At 42.1% G+C, this 21,859-nt stretch overlaps 1 protein-coding gene across 4 annotated transcripts in view; it reads right to left on the bottom strand.

The window, feature by feature from the left end:
- Positions 1-400: 400 nt before the first annotated feature.
- NUP85 (nucleoporin 85) overlaps positions 401-21,859 on the bottom strand; it is a 32,584-nt gene continuing 11,125 nt past the window's right edge. For 3 of the 4 annotated variants that reach the window (XM_036899962.2, XM_036899964.2, XM_036899960.2), the window contains 18 exons: positions 20,816-20,909; positions 18,795-18,954; positions 14,837-14,907; positions 14,275-14,318; positions 13,190-13,259; positions 11,696-11,817; positions 8,683-8,817; positions 8,460-8,582; positions 8,122-8,253; positions 7,767-7,873; positions 4,040-4,123; positions 3,829-3,894; positions 3,478-3,629; positions 2,602-2,719; positions 2,406-2,506; positions 1,434-1,585; positions 952-1,053; positions 401-589 (listed from right to left, as the gene is read on the bottom strand). In XM_036899962.2, the coding sequence (XP_036755857.2) occupies positions 488-589; positions 952-1,053; positions 1,434-1,585; positions 2,406-2,506; positions 2,602-2,719; positions 3,478-3,629; positions 3,829-3,894; positions 4,040-4,123; positions 7,767-7,873; positions 8,122-8,253; positions 8,460-8,582; positions 8,683-8,817; positions 11,696-11,817; positions 13,190-13,259; positions 14,275-14,318; positions 14,837-14,907; positions 18,795-18,954; positions 20,816-20,909 (1,935 nt within the window). In that variant the 3' untranslated portion in view covers positions 401-487. Of the gene's footprint in view, positions 590-951; positions 1,054-1,433; positions 1,586-2,405; positions 2,507-2,601; positions 2,720-3,477; positions 3,630-3,828; positions 3,895-4,039; positions 4,124-7,766; positions 7,874-8,121; positions 8,254-8,459; positions 8,583-8,682; positions 8,818-11,695; positions 11,818-13,189; positions 13,260-14,274; positions 14,319-14,836; positions 14,908-18,794; positions 18,957-20,815; positions 20,910-21,859 lie in introns of those variants that run through there. The other variant, XM_057501689.1, reaches the window with a different exon arrangement.

Genomic DNA, 21,859 nt, shown 5'->3' with positions numbered 1-21,859 from the left:
CTTGGATGCCGCCTAATACAGATGCTATTCCAATGGGGGGAAGTTGCCACTTAGGAATTTCAAGTGTAGATGGGTGGATATGCTGGCATCCCAAGGTTTTATTAAAAATAGAGGTTCCATGGGAGATAACCAGAAAGTTAACCAGTAGTATTCTACATGATGCTGAGGTGAGGCCAGACCTCAGAAACACAAGTAACCCACTAAGGTCTCTTGTTTGAGTTTCTAATTATAGACAGGAGGGCACTGCACTCACCCTAACTCTTGAGGATGGATGGCTTTTTCTAAGGAGACAGTCAGTTCCATGACAAAGAGGACATACACATTTTCTTGATTTTTAGCACCTCGGGTTCACAGTGGAGGTAAATAAGACTCCCTAGCTAGACTCTGCTAAGAACTTGCCTATTTTTGCAAAAGAAAACATTTATTCTTTTCAAACTTAATATACATCGCCATACAGATACCATGCTGGAGCAGGTCTCAGCTGACCTCAGGAACCTTTCAAAGAGCCTTCTTTTATAATTGCCCGAGCAAGATTTCGTGCAAGAGCAAGTCTCAGCATGTCCACCCTGGTGGTTTCTATGTCATCATCCTAAAAGAGAACCAGCATGAGGCACAGTAGAAAGTGTCCCTTTAAAGTTCCCAAAGGCTCTATCTAATCCAAAGGTGGGTAGAGGGCATTTAACTTTTAGGAGTAGCTTCCAGCAAGTTCTCAAGAGAACCACGTGCAAGGACCACAGCAACTGATGGACAGCAAAGAAAAAAGACTACAATACTAGAATTACCCCATTTTTTCCTGAAAGAAGTTAGTATGTCAGTTATGGGTTAAGAGGTAACTTAAACACATGAGTTTTCAAGGGGCCAGCATTTCTGCAGAGAAGTCAGGGAGCTTAAGATAGAGGGAGACATTTCTCATCTTCATTCTGGAACCAATAACCCAAAAGCTAAAATGACCTGCAGTCGCTGGGCATCAGGCTCTCCACACACTGGCCTTCCTGAGGTCAAGTCCTCCAGACATTTCATCAGCTCATATGTTTGCTCTGCTGAAAAAAACACCTAGGGGAGAGAGGCTGCTTCATTTAGTTGCTCCCCAAAGACCACTGGTTTGGGCATGGGCTCAAGCTCAGAGATGGCTTTCCCTGTGTGCCCTTTGAAGGAGGGTGCTTTGTTGATAGCATCTCTGGGAGGGCAGAGCACCTGTTCTTAGTCCCAGCCCGTCCTGTCAGGGCCCTGGGCTGAGTACTGCCAGCAGACAGCTATCTCATTTCAAACCAAGTCTCCATCAGACAAAGAATGGACATTGGATTTCCTGAGTGGGTGCTAAGGGGGGAAACACAAAGACCACCCTTGGGAAATGGTACATGCATGCTCATCCACAAAAGCTATGGAATGAAGGGCTGTCAGGGACTGTGACAAGTCGTGGACTCAACCCGCACCTGTTTCTGTTCCAAAAGGGGCAGGGCATCTGTGAGCAATGTCATCCAGAATGACTGTGGGGCAATCTTGGATGTCATCAATAACAGGAGAAGAGAAGCTGCATCACCAAAACGCTTCTCCCCATATAATCGGTGAAACTCCCGGTACTTTCCTATTGAGAAAAGAGCAGTGGGCCACTCTGGCCTTAAAACAAGATCAGAAATCCCAGAGCACAAACTAAAGGGAAAATCAGTACTGCACAGACAAGATACCTGGTGGTGCCACTTCAACCAGGTGACCAAAGTGAGCACCAACAGGGGACATACATCACTGAGGAGGGCATTATCACTCTGGGCATTCCTGCCCCAAAAGTTCTGAATCTGTTCATGAGGAAACATCGGGCAGAGCCAGACTACAAGAGAGCTCACCTGACTCGTCAAGGTCAAGAAGCACCAGAATAGGCAGAGGCACTCAAGAGACATAACCACTGAATCTGTGAGCCTGAACATGGTAAGGACATTACTGGGACAACCAACAGAACAGAACATCAGCTGTGGATTAGAAGAGGGTACTATTTCAAGGCTGAATCTCCTGATTTTGGTAACTGATTTTATGAGAATGTTCCTGTTCTTAGGAAACACACGTTCAAGTATTTATGGAGGAAGGGGAACAATGTCCCAAACTTAACTTTCAAATTGTTCCCCAAAAACATGATTGAGAGAATAAAACAAATGAGGCAAAATAGAAATGGATGAATCTGGATAAAGTATATATGGGAGTTCCTTATTCCTTATACTACTTTTGTGACTTTTCTCTTACTGGAAAATATATGTTGGCAAAAAACATGCTTTGCAGTCTGGCACACTGAGTGCTTTGTGGTTTGGAGTTCAGGCTTAACAGGAAGGAAACACGAGAAGTCTAGAACAGTCCCTTGCATCTCCAAAATGACCACTTGTGCTGAAGGTCCAGGGGCAGACCCCACAGAGACTCACCCAGGAAGGTCAGTCGATCACTGAGCATCATGGCTGGCCCCAGGTTGTCGATGAGATCCAAATCAGAAAAGCAGCCTCGCTCACAGTAATCCCTGAGGAACCTGCAAGGCTAGGCCGAGATCAGAGCAGCAGTCCCAAGCCCACCTCAGCCTCCCAACTTCCCAGTCCCCAAGAAACCAACGCTCATGGAACCCACCTGTCTGACACCAGTGTGGCAAAGGCTGCATCTTTGGCTCGAATGCTCCAGGAGAGGGCAGAGCCCAGGCGATTGTTGCGGACAGCTTTCATGGCTAAGATCTTACAAATGCTCCGAACTTTGTAGGGGAAAAAGGAAAAGATGAACCTTCCATCCTGTAAATCATTCCATTTCTGAACCCTGCTGGGCTAGGAATAGCCTTCCCTCCGCTGAACTTTCTGTGGCCTCTGCATGCTCCAAATACAGGTTAGTGAGCATAATTGGGAACTTTGGGGTTTATAAAATTACATTCTTCTGGTTCTATTAACACTATGACCCACCCTGGCAGGACTGGCTTTGTGAGTGGATGTAATTTCATGGGTGGCAAAAAGTTTTATTGCTCCTCAGCCTGGCTCCTCATTACAGTCCAGATACCCCCCCAAAAAATAACCTATTATCCTTTGCATCTTGAATGCCTTATGCTTTCAAAGATGGTCATAAGCATGCAGATGCCTCGGGGAAGAATAACAATTTTGTTTCTTTATGACTCAGCAGTGAGAGGAGCAAACTTCATCATTTCCTCCCTTTGCTCTTTCCGAGCTGCCTCTGGTCCTGCTTCCCCACTGAGCCATCCTTAGCTTGCAAATAGTAAACTCAAAGCTGACCCGAGCCCTGAGCTCCTGCAGTAAGTATGAGAGGAGAAGTGGGTTAGGACTTCTTTTCACCTTTAAAAGGCAATGTGCTCAAATACTTGTAGATCCCAGTGGACCCCAGCTTTGCCCCGGCCCCTCCATTTTCCTATTGCGGTTTACCTCATGGTATTCACTGCCCAGCCTCTCACCAGTCTGGCTGGGTAATGTGTGGACACAGGATGTGCTGAGAGGAGGGCCGACTCACCTTGCTCAGTCATCTGCCGCTGCTCACAAATCCGCAACACCTTGAGGGCTTTCCGTTCAGTGCTCAGAGGGATCCGCTCAATGTGCAGCTCCAGGTAAACTCGGCCCAACTCAGGGCAGTAGTCAAAGTAATCCACCCCCAGCTGCCACAGGCTGCAAAGGTGACATGCAAAAATGACAGGAGGGCCTGGCCAAGTTCAGGTGCTGCCCTAGCACTCAAGGATTGGACCCTAAAGCAGCTCCTCCCCCAAACCTGGTAGCCTTCAAGTAACCAAACAGAAGAAAAAACAATCCAAGCTCCAGTGGCACCCACATGCCCTGCTACCACCCTATTCCCCTGGGACCTTCCTACCTGTGATGAGCAAACAGCCCTGAGGCGTATTCCAGCAAGAGGAACTCTCTCATGTTAGATCCAAAGCTGAAATAAAATGTAACATGAGACCAAGATCCCTAGCCTGCTCCATTCAGGCTCCTCCCTCCCACAGCCCAATCACTTTGCTTTCTAGGTATTTGGTTCACCCCAGTCTAGAAGAGGAGGGCTGGCATGGCCACAGTGCACTTACTAGAGATTATGAGACTGGAGGAGTTGGCAGTGATCCAGCAGGTCTGTCAGGTGGGCCACAAACCACCAGTTGCTTAGGGCAATGCTGTAGGTTCACACATGAAGGCAAAAAGAAAGTGAGTGGCTGGGGGCCCACCCCCACGTCCTTTGCTTAAAAAGGAAGAGAGCAGCAGTGCTGAGTCAGGAATCTGAAAGCATGGAGAAGTTTCTCTGTGCTTCGTGGGGACTAAAAGTGGACACCTAAAAGGACATTCAACTCCCAAAGCAGTAGCCAATGACCTATCCATGGGGAACATCACACAGAAAAATGAGATAAAATCCAGAGATCCAAGCAGATGCAGAGAATGTAGAGAACAATGTACATGAAAAACTAGAATACTGGTGGGTTTTGATGCTTAAACACACAGTACACAGGAATAAATTCAGTTACATCTGCATTTGCTATTAACATTTTTCAGTGTTTTATTAGCATACTTAGCTTTATAAATAAAACTATATGGTATCACCTTAAAAACCATCTTGTACTTAGATATCTATTAATACTTCTTTTAAAGAAATTATTTTTTGCTCAACTACATGGCTTGTAGCTTAATTTTACTGTATATATAATCTGACACATAATAAAGGTTACAAGTCCTTCCCCAAAATACACTTTTAATCAAAAACCTATGTCATCTGTGGCTAGGGGCCTCTAAAGGTCTGATAAATAAGTTATTTGGAAACCACCGTTTGACATCACCAACTGTTTGTAAAGTCTCTCGCATCATGTCAACGCACTATTGGCAGTGTGCATATGTTGAATTTTATTTTCCATTTGTTACTTGGCATAGGCCATTCTGTATTGGTATGTAATGCTTGACTATTTTTTAAATTACGGAGAGGAAAAAGAAACTTAATGGTTGGTCTGTAAGGCAAAGTCGATCCCAAGTAAAGTAGACAGAGCCAACTATTACGGCAGATGTGGTTTCCCAGGGGTAATCATGCATTACGGTAAAAAGTTCTTTCAAGATATAAAAATAGAGATAGGTTTACACTAAATCACTGGATGAATGTTTTAAAACTTATGCCTTGATCTTAGGGATATGGATGCTTAGATGCTCCATCTGTCCCAGGAGTCCATTATTACGGAATGTCACATCGGCCTCCCTAACATTCATTCTGAAGAGTACATATATTCCAACTTTTTAACAGCTGTGTCTCTGACATCCAAAAAATCATCTATGCCAATTTTTTTTAACACCTATATTTCTGCTACCATCCTCAAATACTAAGTTCTATAAATTCATTATGTGCTACAAAGTACTCCCATGCTCAAATTCTTAAAAAGTACTTCCTTGGTCGAGGTTTTCCTTCAGCTATGGCATTCATAAGTTTGTAATTCTGATGTGTTCCTTCTTGGCTTTGTTCTTTTTAGACAAAATTGCCAATAAACATGATACCTCTTTATGGCAGTCCACTAAACAAACCCCAACTCAATGGATTATGTTGTTGCTCTTAACTCTTCTCACTTCACCACAAGTCCTTTGCTTATCAGTAGCTGAATCTTGTTATCTGGTTAACTAGACTATAGTTTGGTGAAAAAGTATTACACCTGGAACTCAAGACTATTATTTCAGTCAGCCACTCACATCTCTGTCCTCTTCATCTATAAAATGGAAGTAATATTACCACTTGCCTACCTGGACTGGAAAGAGGATTCTAGATTAGGCAAACATTAAACAGGACCTCTTCTTAGTTTCTGAAGGAAGCCCTGTTTCCTTTTAGTTCAATATTTTTGGAAGACACCAGAAAGATGCCATTTGACTTAGCTCCCGGTTAAGTGTGTGCCAGCTCCACTCCCTCTTGCCAGACAAGAAGTTGGCCTTTAGAGGGAGCTTCAAGCTTGAGGTGAGAAAATGAGCCCTCGGAGGATTCCTGACTTCTCCTTTCAGATGTGGGGATAACAGGCAAACACTTCAGCAGGGGCTGATGAACTATGGCCTCCAAGGGCCTTTATGCTCTGCTTCAGCGCTCCCATAGTCCTCTCTGCCCCTTAGGGTCTGGCAGGGTTGACATGGGGGTCACCAGGTGTCATTCAGAAGCTTCCTTTCTAGCGCCTTAGAAATGGGGAGGAGCGTATTCATGAATCTAGCTGATACGACACCCAGAGCAGCAAGACTTGCCCTTTTTGCCCAACTCCAGAGAGACACTCCTTGCTCCCCAGGGAACTGAGCTTGGTTCTGACTGGTACATCCCAGGAGAAACCAAGGGCTTGCAAGACCCCAAATCCAATCCTTTCCCACCAAAGCACATTTCTAAAACTCTGCTACTCTCTCTGATGATACTTCAACCCATCTTCCAGTCCCTGGGACGAGGTCCCACGGCTGGCTCTTCACTGCCCCCTTCAGAGTGGGGGAGGAAGTAGCTTCCTGTTCCTAAAGCCCAGGCTGCAAGATTACAGCTAAAATGAACACCTCAGACGCTTGCTGGCTGCCGGGGCGGAGCCGCCCGCCGGGCTCTGAGCCTGACGCCTCCCCTCTGTGACTAGCATGAGGTGCTGCCGCTCTCTGTGGCCCTCATGAAGCACTCCTCTTCGCTGGCACTTCTCTTCTACTGTCCTGGGAAGAACGGAGGGCCCCCTTTTTATTGTCCTTCTTCCCTGTTCTGCTCAAATCTGATTTGTTCCTAAAAATGCAGATGTGGCTTATGAAGGAAGCCCTGATGGAAATAACCCACTGCTGTGACAGTATATTTAGGAATGCCTATTATTATAGGTGGAGACACTGACAAAGCCAAAATAATGATGTCTGTATACCTTTCATTCTCACTAGTCACTCCGTGCAGATGCCCCCCACACCTGCCATCAGCTGAATTCTCTAAGTCATCTTCTAGCTCGCACTGAACTCCCTATTTTATAGGTCTGTGAAAAGAATATTGACACAAAGCCTGTTTTCTTTCTCCACATCTAGCATCATTTTCTTGAAGCCTGGCTTTCTTTTGGCCAAAATGGAGGAGCAAAGTATGAGGGGCACCCTTCCCATCACCCAGATCTACTAAAAAATATCTACTTGAAGCCAGGAAATCTGATATGTGAGCAAGGCCATTTGCTGCAGTTTCCAACTTTCTCCTTCCAGACTTTGTGCAACACCTACTTGTCCAGGCTGCTCAAGATGGAAGGGTACACTCTCTCTCACTATAGAAATTTCTGGAAAGCTTTACCTTTGATTCACTATGTTTAACACTCCCTTTCCTGCCTTGTTGAAGATTCAACACAGTAAAAAGACACCCTTTTGGGGAGAGGGCTGGCGCAGAATCCCTGTTCTGAACAGACCCAGCCAGGAACCCAATGGTGTGGTAGCCTGTGGCTCACTAGAGAACAAGACTATTGAGAAGTATCATCCCTTAAAGTGGTTGCATGTCCACTGGGTTCCAAGAAATAAGCTTAGTGGCTTTCTCTGAGTTTTAAATATCAAAGTAATTTCCTGCAATGTCATTTTAAACATCCTGAAATGGAAGTTGTTATAAATATGGTAGCCCTCAAGCCTCAGGAAGATCCCCAAGCTTGTCCAGAGAGAGTCCATTATCTACCTACATGGCTAGGGAGGGGAGCACGTCTGCAGGAAGAAGGTTCAGACACCAACAAGAAGGAGCAGGAGAGTGATGGTTGCAGAACACTGTGATTGTACTTAATGCCACTGAACTGCACACATAAAGACATGTCAGGGTGGCAGTGGTGTGGCAGGGCCTACCTGCACTCCTTGATTACTTGGTGGATGTCAAACTCGAAGGCCGCCATCAAAATGTTATCCAGTGGTTCTGGGCTGCTCTCACCTCCCAGAAACAGGTCAAGGCTGGACTGTGGAAAGGTGGTGACCCACTCAATCCCCAGATGGAAGCAGAGACTCAAGGGGGCAGACAGGGCTGCACTGTAGGGAACCCTGGAGGAGGGTGATGGGGTCCCTCAAAAAGGGCCAAAGGAAAGCCCCTTCCTGTTCTCCAGGGAGTTCAACTCAAAAGAGGCCACTTGCTAAAAATGACCCAGCAGGGAGCAGAGCTCCCAGGACTCCTACTCCCCCCACCCCCACCCACAGAGCTCAGACTCACCTGGGCATAGAAGTGCAGATCGATGGGTTTTACTGTGGGGTGAGAGTACAGAAGCCGGGTCACTAGGAAATGATACCAGTTACTCAGAAGATCCTTCTGTTGCAACAAGGCAGCTTTATCTCCCAGCATGATCTGAGGAGAGACATTTTTTCTTAGCTCCAAGGGCAAATTCTCTATAACTCTATTCTCAGAGCACCTGGTCTGAAAGCTCACCTTCCTGGCAGAGCCAATGGATAGCCCTGTCCAAGGAGGACCAAGTTACTGCTGTCACTATACTGAACGCCACAGCCCCTGGGGATAGCCACCTTGGGCCCCAACTGGACTTGCTTCCCACGGACCTTGCAGAGAGACTCCAGGTGAGGACTGGAGGCGAATGTGCCATCCTGGAGGTGCCGCTCGCATTCTTCATGCCAGTGCTGCCACTTCAGCTCCAGCTCTGTTAATGTCTGAGTGCTACCAGGCTAAGGGCAGAGACACATGAGACGCCATACCCACACAAACCCCTTATGCTTAATGATTTAATCGCCCCATGATGAGCAGGGCAGGGCTGCTCCCACATACACTGAGAACAGGCATGGTCCTCATCAGGTCCCCCAGGACCCGGCACATGCCAGCAGAGGTGGGGCTGGCATCAGCTTCCTTGGAGAGCATCTGCCGGGCCTCGTCCAGCCGGCCCTGCAGCACCAAGATGGTCACCTAGGAGGACACCCAAGAACATGGGCAATCACTAGAGGCCCGAAAGCTAGGCCCCTCAATCCGTGCTTTGGCTTCCTAGCCTTGGAGAAGAGGAATGGTTCCTTCCCTCCAGACGTAATCTAGCATATTCAGTCTCATGGTTTTAAACTACACCATGCTTTCCAAACTGCATGTTGATCATGTTATAACCAACTTAAAAAAAAAATAGTAAATAGAAAACATCAGAGCGCACCAAATAAAGTACTGGTTCATAAAAGTTTCAATTCAAAGATATGTTTGTACATATACACACACTCAGTATAAATACAGTTGATCCTCTTTATACAGATTCCATATTTGTAAGTTTGCCTACTTGTTAAAATTTATTTATAACCCCCAAATCAATATTCGAGATGTTTCCACTATCACTTGTGGACACGTGTAGAGCCAGGAAAAAATTTCAGTCCCTTGACACTCAGCTCAGGTCTAACAAGGCAGCACTCCACCTTCTTATATCAGCTCTCACACTAAACAAGTGTCTTTTTCATAATCTATTCAATGCCATGTTTTTGCATTTTTGTGCTTTTTGTTGGACCCCCAAGCACAGTGCTGAAGTGCCATCTGGTGTTCCTAAGTGCAAAGAAGGCTGTGATGTACCACATGGAGAAAATACATATCAGATAAGCTTCATACAAGCATTATAGTCCCATTGGCCATGAGTTCGATGTTAATAAATTGACAATATATGTTAAGTACAGTGTCTTTAAACAGAAACATACATAAAACAAGATTATATATTGATCAGCTGACAAAAAATGTTGTAGCTTGAAGCCACCCTGTATTTCCCCCAGGAATCACTAATTCAGTGTTCCAGGCAACTTTATAGACCATGACAATCACAAATGATTGCAATCAAAAGTGTATACACACAAATATATATGTAGTATAAAAAAAGTAAAATATTTTCTTAGTCTAAGTCTGCTCAAAAAAAGCCAAGGACATATATGCTGACAAATCCCCAAATTTTCTTTCTAGCCTGGACCTACTTTTCTGAATTCCAGACTTGTACATCCTACTGCATAGTCAATGTCTCCACTTGGATGTCATAGGTATCTTAAACATAACGTTCTAAAAGTTAACACCTAGTTGCTGCCAAGTCACTAACCCGACCTTTCCACATCTTCTATTTCTTATACATCCACATCCACTCCCTGAGCAAATACTGTCAATTGTGTCTTTAAACTGCACCCTGAATCCTATCACCATCTCCTCTGCTCAGCTCTTAACCCCTGTCCAAGTCACCACCATCTTTACCTCCTTTATTACCACAGCCTCCAACCTGGTCTGTTTTGGCCCTTGCTCTGTTCTCGGTAGAGAAGCAAGAGGAGCCTTTGGGAAGAGTCAGATCACGGCGCTCCTTTGCTCAACTCTCTCCATCAGACTCAGGAGTAAACCAAGAGCTCTTACTGGGTCCATCAACTAGTTTATACACATTTATGTCCTTTCATTTAACCCTAACGGCCCCATGGGTGTAGATGGTACTGTCTCCACTGTACCAATAAGGAAACTAAAGGAAACAGTTAAGTAGCTCATTCAAAATTCCCCAGCTTCTGAGAGACACAGCAGGGAGGTTGGTGCTACAGACTATGTTCTTACCACACTGCTGTGCTGCCTCTCAAATCTCCAGTCCTCGTGACAGTCCAGGAGGCGCTCTATGCACGCCCAGCCGTGTGTCTCTGCCCTCACGCTGCTCCTGGCTCACTGGTCTCCTTGCTGGGACGCTCCTCATTTCAACTCTGCCTCTGGGACAGAGCATCTGCACATCTCACGGCCTGGGAGGCTCTTTCTCCCTTCATGGCCTCAGTTCCCTTCCTTGCCGCCTCCAGGTGTCTGCTCACAGCGCTTCATGAGTGAGGCCTTCCTCAGCTCCCCCTACCCAGCACTCTCAATCCCCTTCCCCGGCTTTCATTCTCACCACAGCACTTCACTATTAGACATGCTATGTATCCACTCATTCCTGTATTTATTTCCTGCCTCTGCACCCAGGATGCAAGCTCCATAAGCGCAGGAATCTTTACCTGCTTCAGTAATTGTTGTTTCCTCAGTACCTTACAAACAACAGCACTCAATAAAATACTCAGTGAATGAATACTTCCTGAGCAAAGGCTTTCCCCTTACCTACACAGATCTCCCTGCACTAAACCCCAGAGATAGCCTCAAAGGCAACAACTCCTTACTTGAATTCTGGATTTTGTAAGTTTAATCAACTTTCCTTTATTCAGGTTAATTAGCAGCCTCCTCCCTCCTGATTGGATGAGAGGTCAGTAGAGGTGAATAGAAAAAAGTATTGCTCCCATAGGCATAGCACATGCATGCATGCACACATCAACTTCCAAACTGGTACTCCAAAATGACTCTGGGATCAATCCTTTTGTTTTTAATAGCTTGAATTATAATTTACACACTATGAACAGTCACCTATTTAAATATTCAGTGAGTTTTAGTGAATTTACAAAGTTGTGACCTATCACCACAATCCAGTTTTAGAGCACCTCAGAATAACTCATGTTCACTTATATCAACCCCCCACCTCAGCTCTATCAATCAATTTTGTATTATTTCATGTCTCCTCCTCCTTAGATCCATAAAGAAATAAAGTTTCTTCTCACTGGGAAGCCTACAAAGCATTACTTTTCTTATATATAATAACTTGGTTCTAAACTCTCCCATGGAGCAGGGAAGAAAGGATCTAAGAGTATCTCAAAAAAAATACAGACTCAAAGAGCCAGGCTGAGCACACACAGACTCAGCAGGCAACCCCCAGGCCTGCCTGCAAGCACTGGGGAAAATAGAATATGACACAGAGGGTAAGAAGGCCCAGCCTGCATGACGTCCTTACCAAGTTCCAGAAGCTCTCGTGTCTGCTTGGATTCTCACTGCCCAGAACATCTGCCGACAAACTGTCCACCTCACACACATGCAGTCGGACCCAGTCAAGGAGGTGAAGGAGGAGAGGGCCAGCTAGGAATAAATATTCTTATCATACACAAAAAATTCAGCTCCTCGGCAGCAAATTTCTCTCCCCCATGGTAGTGACGGAGAATATAGGGCAGACAAGCTATACATAAAATGGTCTATCCCTCTTAGGTAGGCAGATGTGCTGTCTGAATAAAAACCAGGGTTAGCACATTAGCATGTATAGTGTGGGGGGCACGGGGAGGGCTGTGCAGCACAGAGAAGGCAAGTAGTGATTTTACAGCATCTTACTACGCAGATGGACAGTGACTAAAGGGGTTTGTGGGGGGGACTTGGTGAAGGGGGGAGCCTAGTAAACATAATGTCTTTCATGTATTTGTAGATTAATTATACCAAAATAAATTAAAAAAAAAAGATTGCAATGTGTAACATGGTAGCCACCCACCTTACTTGGCTATTATATTTAGATTAAATTAATAAAAATAAATACTATTAAAAATTCAAAAAAAAAAACCAGGGTTAGCAAATGGACTTTACGGAATACTTCCTCTGTGCCAGGCAGCTCCACCTTTAACTGAGTCCTGGAGAGGATTGAACACGAGACCAGATCTCACCACCCTCACCATCCCCAGATTCTTCAGGACTGTGTAATATTCAAGGGCTATTAATGGCCATTTAGCATGAGTATGAATAAAAAACTATGACTGCACAGAGATTATCATCACTCATTTATGGATAACAGCAAACAAACCATTAAAAGAATGCAAAATGGCCTGTATTACCTCCAGAGTCCACTCAAGCCAGGATGCTGTACTGATCACAATTCAATTCAAGTTCAATAGAATTAGGAGTGGACAGTTAACCTGCAGGGTTGCCCCTGCCCTAATAGCTAGTGAGAGAATTCTCAAAGTAATACTGCCTCCCACCATCTAATCCCTCCTCACATACCTAAAACTTTTTCTTTTTAAAAAATTTTACACAACAGAAATTTACTGTCTCACACTTCTGGAGGTTATAGTAGTCCAAGATCAAGGTGTTGCCAGGGGTGGTTCCTTCTGTGGGCTATGATGAAGAACCCATTCCTTGCCTCTCCCCTAGCATCTCCTAAAACCTTCATAAGCTTGAACACTCCATGATGCAAATACTGACCACCACTTTCAAACAATAGGTTAAAATCTGTGTTCTTGGTATTTTTCAGGGGTCATCTGCCTAACATTTTAGGTTTTCAGAAGACATTGATTCTTTTCACAGTACTTGACAAAATGCCAGGCTTTTTTGGGTGTTATGGAGTATTTTCTGATGGTTATGTTGATGAAAGGGCATTCTAGGCAACAAGACACCACAACACACGGGAAAGACAAAAAAGAAAGGGCAGGTGGACACATTTGATGCTGTGACAGGATGATTCCATGCTCACCTGGGGCTACTTCAATAAAAAGAATCTCACAGAGGTTCCAAATGAGCTCCATTGCTGACAAAATGGAGACCTAAGGAAGAAACAGAGACAAAGTTTTGATAAAACATTCCAGAGATTTGCTCTTAGAGCAAAGGGACAATGCAGGACTTCAGTCTTTTGAGGGTCATTCATTAATTCAACATTTACCAAGTATTCCAAGGCAGGGTTTCCCAAAGGGTTGCCAGTGAGAGAATTTTAGGGGATGGGAGGCAGACTTAAATTTTTTTTACTTTAATAGTTCTGGTTTTGGTTTAATCCACATTAGAAAAATACTAGTTCCTCACACCTGTGATCTTGATAAATACGGTTTAAGAAGAGGCTCTGAGTAAAAAGGGAGAGACAATTTAAAAAATATATCCAGCAAATATAAGAACTATGTAGATATAGCAAAATTGTGAAGTTGGTATTCAAGAGACTGAAGTTTAGGGAACAGTCTTTTAAATGAAAAACCCAATATAAGACCCAAAAATAGATTGGATCTGGACCCTGCCCTCAGGAATATGCAGTCTCTACTTCCCACCACCCTTTAGTGCCCACAGAACACCTGACTCATAAGGGAAAATAAATGCTTTGCTGACTTCAGAGACAGTGAATCAGCCTCTATTCCCTACTGAGTTTGAACAATACCAAAATTCTACCAAAGAAAGAGAATTAAGTCATCTTCCAGCTCCAACTGAAGTCAAACAGCTTGCAGCTCAGTAAAAATGCGGGGTTCCTGATCTGAGTAGTTATGAGAACCAGCAATGGTTCCAGAAGGAAAGACTCCAGTCTTACTATGTCAGGTGACACGATATGGTTAGGATTTACACTTCCTGTAAGAACTGAAAACTCATACAAGTATTTAACAAACACATCCTTGTGTTCCAATGTGTTAGGCCATAAAGGGAACACCAGGACGTTCAAGACAATCCTTACCACCCCAAGATGCTGCCTGTCTACCCAGAAAGAAGAGAGGCTTCTGCAGAAACAATAATTATAAAGCCACCCCAGGTGGGTGCAGAGGACAGAGGAGGGTAATGGCAGTACCACAGAGGCAGCCCCCTTACCTGGCTGCTGAATTGGTGACTGCTGGCTGGATCTTTAGCAGCAACTAACAAAACACAAAACATGTAAGTGAGCAGTGTAACATTTGGTCTTATTGCTGTAACTTCACATACCAAGTTCTGTGGCTTGTGCCTTTGTCTCACCTAATGAACGCCCCTTTTCACTATAGATTATTAAGTGATTCATGTCTGTTTTTTGTAGATCATGATTCTCAATCCAAGGCCCTCAAATTACTTTTAACTGCAGCACACCAAACACAGAGACCACTGTCATACAACCCCACCCAACCTCCCAGAGTCACATGGCTCTTGTTATGATGATGTTAAATCACCAAGGCCAAAAAGCTAGGAATGTGATTTTTCAAAGATCCTTAATTTGGCCTTTTAGCCTCATACCTGTCAATGCAGTATTTTCTAACTTGAAAAAATGTACTTGAGACAATTGACAAAACACTACGGATTATGTAAAATGAGAAAATAAGAGTTTTGAACTGGAATATCAACCAGATTTTACCTTGCAGTATTACTTCAATTACTATCACACATATACACACAAAATCCTTACTGGCAACCTGGTGCATTTCTTCCATACATGCTCTTATGACTGATCTGTAGTTTTTACTCACTCGAACCAATCTACAAAAAATGGAATGACATATAAGATGAGACTGGAACACCTTGTGGTGGTAGAAAATAAGTTCTCAAAAATAGATAGGACTTTGTGGAAAAACAGGAGCCAACCTGAAGCAGTTTCTAATGGCCAAAGCTTAACAACTTGAGCAACAAAATAAATAAAATGCAATATAATTCATGGAGTAAAATAAATATCCCAGAGTCACATTAATACTAATTGTTGCAGATGATACCCATTGATGGACACTAAAATTAGTGGCTGAAAATTTGAGGAGAAATAGGATTTGTGCAGTCTCAAATACTTATTACTTAAAAAGGGAAATACACAGGTATGCTTTGGTTATGTAACTATACTCCTATTATGTTAATGTGTGTGCACAATTTAATTAGTAGTTTAAAACCTATACATGCTGAAGTTACTCTACAAGAAGATATGTCAAAGAAATAATCAATCTTCCCATGTTTTCTTCCGCCTGCTACTTCTATAGCTTTTCTTCTTCCTTCCTAATTACAACCCTTAAATAGAATTTGTGCCTCATATCAAATTTACCGAGTATCATAATTCTTCCAAGTGGTAAAGATACCTCAAGACAAATGCTGGGCATAGAAGCCACAGGGCATAAATATGCAAAGAAGTAAAAAGCTAACCTTTTCAAACAATAAGGCTTCCCTCTCACTTACCAACTTCACATTTCCCTGTATGGCCCCGGAAGATGACTGGTAGCCAGAGACGGGTAAGATTCCTCAAGGGAGGAACAACCTAAGACAGGCACAGTCGCAGGGGGGCCATCAGGTGAGAAATTGGGGATCAACAGAGGTGAGGCTTAGAACCTCACCCCCCCTGTTCTGAGAGAAATCTTCTGCATACGTGGATGTTTTATTGCCCTGGTCTAGCTTGGATTAACACATAGTCTACAGGCACACACCTGATCATCTACATTTGCTCTCTTACAACACTAAACTATGTTTTCTACCTTTATCTTGTATCTACCTACCACTTCAGCATTTTATTAAAAATAATAATAATAAAGAGAGAAATGTGGTATCCACATATAAATCAAGTATAAAAACCAAATGAGTATTCATATTTGAACTGACTGTTTAGAGTTCATAATGCATGAGCAAAACCGAAAGTTTCTGTGATGACTGCCCTTGTACTGTTCACTATGTAACTTATTCATTATGTAAGAATTTGTTCTCCATGTAAGAACTTGTTTGTTATGCCTCAGAAGATTGGAGACTGACGAAAATTAGGCTTGGGGTGGATTAATGATTGTGCATTGAGCATTGACTCCCCTATACAGAATTTTATTGTCGTTAACAACCATTTGATCAATAAATATGAGAGATGCCCTCACAAAAAAAAAAAAAAAAAAAAAAAGGACAGACTTCCAATGGTAAAATAAATAAGTAACCGGGATGTAATGTATAGCATAAGGAATATAGTCAAGATATTGTAACAGCTTGGTAGGGTGATAGCTGGAACCTAGAATTATGTATATAAATGTTCTACCACTGTGTTGTACACTTGAAACTAATGTAATGTAATACTGGGCGTCAACTACCCTTCAATAAAAATAATTATTTAAAAAAAAAAAAAAAGGGAAATACAGTAACTTTACAGTGGAGAAATTCAGTAGAAACCACATTAACCAAGTGACCAAGGTCAACAAAACCAGTAATAAAACATCAACATCATGAACCCCATGATATGATGCACTGAGGACACATTATACCACTTTTATGGTATTCTTACTAAAAATGCACAACCTTTGTCCAATCATGAGAAAACATCAGGCAAGCCCAAATGGAGGGACAGTCTCCAAAATAATTGGTCAGTGTTTTTCAAAAGTGTCAAAGGTTATGAAAGAGACTAAGGAGAAAAAACTAAACGCAACCTCATTTTGCTGCAGAAAAGAAAAAAGGACTTTAGTGGCAAATTAGTGAAATTCAAATAAGGTCTTTAGTTAATCATACTGTATCAATGTTTAAGTAACAGTAATATGATTATGTACGATATTAACACTACTAGGAAAGCTGGATGAGGGATATACAGAAATTATTACTGTACCATTTCTGTAAGTTTAAAATTAGTTCAAAATAAAATTTTTAAAAAAGGAAAAGGAAATAAAACAAACTCCCCAAGAAAGCAACTGGTTGTTAGTTACCAAGATTCAGATGTTGAGTGAGAAAAACTTCAGTTCCAGATGAAGAGACCTACTGCTACTGAGTGGCTCCATTTAGAACTCAATAGCAGCTGTCTTCTGCATGTGGCCTACAACAGGGCTGGCAGGAGGTAAAGCAACCTCACACATTGTCTCACCTAGACTCCTCACTGCTCTGCACTCTCTCTCACAGTCAAGATTCAGACTCAGATCAATAACTCACCTGGCCAAAAAATAAGGTGATTTGCTGGCCACCATGTGCAAAACAAGAGCTACCATCCCACCATAGTAGGACATTCACATACTCACTCAGCAAATGTTTTAAAGAACCTACTGTATTATGTGGGAAGAGATATGGGCACATAGGGCTCACATAAATAAGACAAGGTCCCTGCCTTCAGGGAGTCACAGGACCTTGGACATGTTGTTTTTTTTCCCTAGAAGTTCTAACAGATCTGAGTCACCAAGATTCTGTACCAGAGCCTCCTGAAACCAGTGCCCTCTCACACACACACACGGAGCAGAGCAGGGTATCCTCCAGGATGATCACTTAAAATATGCTTTTCAAGTTCGTAAAATACTATTATCTGGTCATTAGCCCCAGTCCCTGACAAAAGGTTCCTAAAACTCTTGTTAATTCCTAAGTGATAACAGCACTAAGGATATATTTTGATCTAATGAGGTGACCCTGGGTGGGCTCCTGGATGGTCACAAGACCAAACCATAATTGAAAGCCTGAAATTTTCAGCCCTGACCCTCACTTCTCTAGAGAGTGGAGAGGGGCTGGAAATAGAATAACCTGCCTACATGAGGAAGCCTCCATAACACCTCAATAGTATGGGGTTCAGAGAGCTTCCAGGTGGGTAAACACATCCTTGTACTGAATGACACACCCCAACTCCACAGGGAAAGAATCTCCTGCATTCAAGACCCTCCTAGACCCTGCCCTGTGTATCTCTCCATCTGGCTGTTCATCTGCATTCCTTAATGAACATAAGTGGTAAATATAAATGGTTCCCTGAGTTCTGTGAGCTGCTCTAGCAAATTAATAAAACCCAAGGAGGCTATGGGAGCTCTGATTTATAGCCACGTCAGACAGAAGTTGGGGGTAACCTAAAGACCCACTACTTGAGACTGACATCTGAAGAGGAGGGCAGTCTCACAGGACTGAACCCTTAACTTCCAGACTGACACCCTCCCAAGTAGATAGTGTCAGAATTGAGTTAATTTGACGGACACCCACCTAGTCTCAGTATTACTTGGTGGGGGAAAACTCCCACACATCTGGTGTCAGAAGTGTTGTGAGTGTGGTAGTAGTATGAGAATAAAGGAAAACACAGGAGGAGGAAAAAAAAGTTGTTTTTCTTCCCTAACCATGTCAATAGACACTGACAAAAACCTAACACAAGGGTTTTCAAAGTCTACTGTGTTTAAGACTCACTTGGACATTGTAGGATCCACCCCAAGAAATTTTGATTTTGATTATCTGAGGTGGGGTCCAAAAACTGCCGTTAACAAGTACCTGACGTTGATGCAATTAACTAATGAACCACACTTCAAACAACATCTATAAGTAATACTACAGTTTTCTGTTTTCTTGCCAAAAAATGCCTTGAGAATAATTCTCCATATTATCCATCCATCATGCAAAAGGATAAGAATGCATTTCATTTGGCTTTTCACAGTTGAGGTGTGAACTTCAGCACCCATTAGCAGCCTACTTACTGAGCTTTTCTGGATTTTCCAATCAGTTCTTCAATTCTCTGGAGGCCCACAAAGATTCCATGGGATTCATTGAAGAGTTTTCTCAAGATCTGAGAGTATACATCTACATCCTTCCGGATAATATAGATAAAGGGGCAGCCTGGCACCATCTCTGACTTTTCTGAAACAAAACAGGAAAAAAATACCCAATCACCATCACCTTCATAAAAGAACCCCTATAATATTTTTAATCAAGTATCTAATTATAAAAGCTTCCTTTGCTACTGATTTATTAAAAAATGATATGAATTATCATTTATAAATTATTCACACATGAATTTTTTTTTCAGAAAATTTTTTTCTTATTTTGGTATCATTAATCTACAGTTACATGAGGAACATTATGTTTACTAGATTCCCCCCTTTACCAAGTCCCCCCTACATACCCCATTAGTCACTGTCCATCAGCGTAGTGAGATGCTGTAAAATCACTACTTGTCTTCTCTGTGTTGCACAGCCCTCCCCGTGCCCCCTCCCCGCACATTATACATGCGAATCGCTCCCTTTTATTCCCCCCACTTTCTCCCTCCCTTCCCACCCATCCTCCCCAGTCCCTTTCCCTTTGGTAACTGTTAGTCCTTTCTTGGGTTCTGTGTGTCTGCTGCTGTTTTGTTCCTTCAGTTTTTGCTTTATTCTTAGATGCCACAGATGACTGAAATGATTTGGTACTTGTCTTTCTCTGCCTGGCTTATTTCACTGAGCATAATACCCTCTAGCTCCATCCATCACACATGAATTTTTAAGCACAAATGTTTATTCTCAGGCTTTATTCCTCAACTCACTTAACGTATCTTGGAACTACCTTTTGCCTCCATCAGTTGAAATATACTGGAAAAAAAAGTAAACTCAATATTGTCTATATAAAACTCAATATATAAGATAAACCTATGGCCAAAATTTTATAAAGCCTCTAAGTCAAATAAATACTTTTATATTACTTTGTACTGCCATTGCCCCTAAAACAAAGAATCTAGAATTGACTAAACTATTTTTGCAACAGTGATAAAAAGGCATTACAATGATAAATTATGAACCACCAACTTGTGGAAATTTCTTAAGTAACAATTCTCAAATAAGCTGTGATAATGTTCAATGGCTGTCTTGAATGTGACTTTGTTATAAACAAGAAAAGAAAACCTTTGTGTATGAGTCATAGATAAAACAGAAATTGTTGATAAGCTTTCCCACTAAGTATGAAAAGTGGCCATCTGAACATATTCACAGAAGATTCTCTTTTGAGCAAGTGCCCCTTTGTGATATTCAACAGTTCTGCCAAGCTTGAGATCTTCCACACCAACATAACCCATAAATATTTAGCAATATTAGAGATGATTCTTAATTATAAAATCAAGCTATACTGCTTAAAAATTACATGACCTTCACACCATGAAATTTACCAAAATTATAAGATTTTATTAGCTCAATCTGCTCCTCATCAGGGAGAAAAACCTCCACATCTGGATAAAGAACCTGCCAAAGATTTTCAAAAAATGAAAATTCTCTTCAACATTTACTGAGACTTCTCTCTTGAAAAAGAGAAAGCAAAATAAAATGTCAAGACTTCAGTTTTATCTTGCTACTAAAGGGAGTCTCTATCAGAGAGAAAAGATCCAAGCCCAATACTTGATGAGGCTTAGAGGACAAAGCTAAGGACAAGTCATTTCATTACCCAACTCTTTTGTGCTATGTATCAATAGCCTACAGAATTCAATCGAGTTCACAATAACACCAAGATAAGAGCTACTAAATCTGCAGTTTCTATAGGGCTTCTATGATGCGAATTTAGTTTTTTTTTTTCCCTGGAGTCATCATCTGCCAGGTCTCATAAATCAATGAAAATCTTAAACAGCTGAAGTTTCAAAAATGAAAATGGTACAAAATAAGTTCAACTCTTTCATGCCTTAGCTACTCAAAAATGAAATAATAAAGAAAAAACAACAACCTCATGTACCATGATGGATAATCTGGAATAAAATAACTACCTTTTTTGTTGAAGGAGGTTTCACACACCAGCATCTCTCCTGGTCCCCAGTCAAAACACATTTGCTTCTTCTTGGAATTCACTCCTGGAATTAACTAGTAAAAAAAGCACAGAAACTATTATTCTTACAGAGGCTTTGCATTCAGGTGACTTTGCAAGAACATTCCTAGAAATCAATGGTCATGAAAGTTATTAAGGGCTAATTATGGACACAGCTGAGTGTGGATGAGATCAGCCAGTGGGAAAAAATATTTGCAAAACACATATTTGATATCCAGAATATAAAAGAACTCTTAAAATTAATTAATAAAAACAACCTAATAACAAAATGGGCAACAAGACTTTAACAAACACTTCACTAAAGACATACAAATGACATATAAGTACATAAAAAGATGCTCAATGTCTTCCATCATTTCACAAAGGAAAATAATGAACTACCACTATATACCCATTGGAATGGCAATGGCAAAAATTAAACAGACTGACCATACAAGAGTTGATGAGGGTATGGAACAACTGGAACTCACACTTTGCTAGCACAAGAAAATGCTATAACCACTTCGGAGAAATGGTTTATTTTGGTTAAATATCTGTCCTATACCCTAGCAATTCCACTTGTAGATATTTATCTGGAAACAAACAAAAAAGGGCAACAAAAACTAACTTATATTTCTTAAGTGTCCTTGAACCAAAAGGATGAGGCCATTGGTCTAGAAAAACTACTCAAGATTATAGTCTTCTTTGAAACTACACTTAAACATCCTTAAATCTGCTAATTAACTGGCCTTCATGTGCCTTGATAATAGGAAGCAGACTTGTGAAGAGGAGACACAACTGTTGTGAAGGGTAACTTGGTGATATTCAAGATTATTTATCAGTCTCTTGAGAATGCTTAGAGTAAACCTACAGAGCAGATTAACTCTCAAATTCAGATATGACTGAGTTTGAACCTGCAGAGCTGAAATTAAGATCCAGACTACAGGGTTCTATCAAGGTAATTCCACTATGTGATGCTGTGCCCACAAGGCCAACCAGTTTCCTA

This window comes from Manis pentadactyla, chromosome 4, assembly GCF_030020395.1.
Source record: "Manis pentadactyla isolate mManPen7 chromosome 4, mManPen7.hap1, whole genome shotgun sequence".
NCBI lineage: Eukaryota > Metazoa > Chordata > Mammalia > Pholidota > Manidae > Manis > Manis pentadactyla.
The sequence above is the reverse complement of the archived record's forward strand: the minus strand, read 5'-3'. Positions and strand labels throughout refer to the sequence as shown.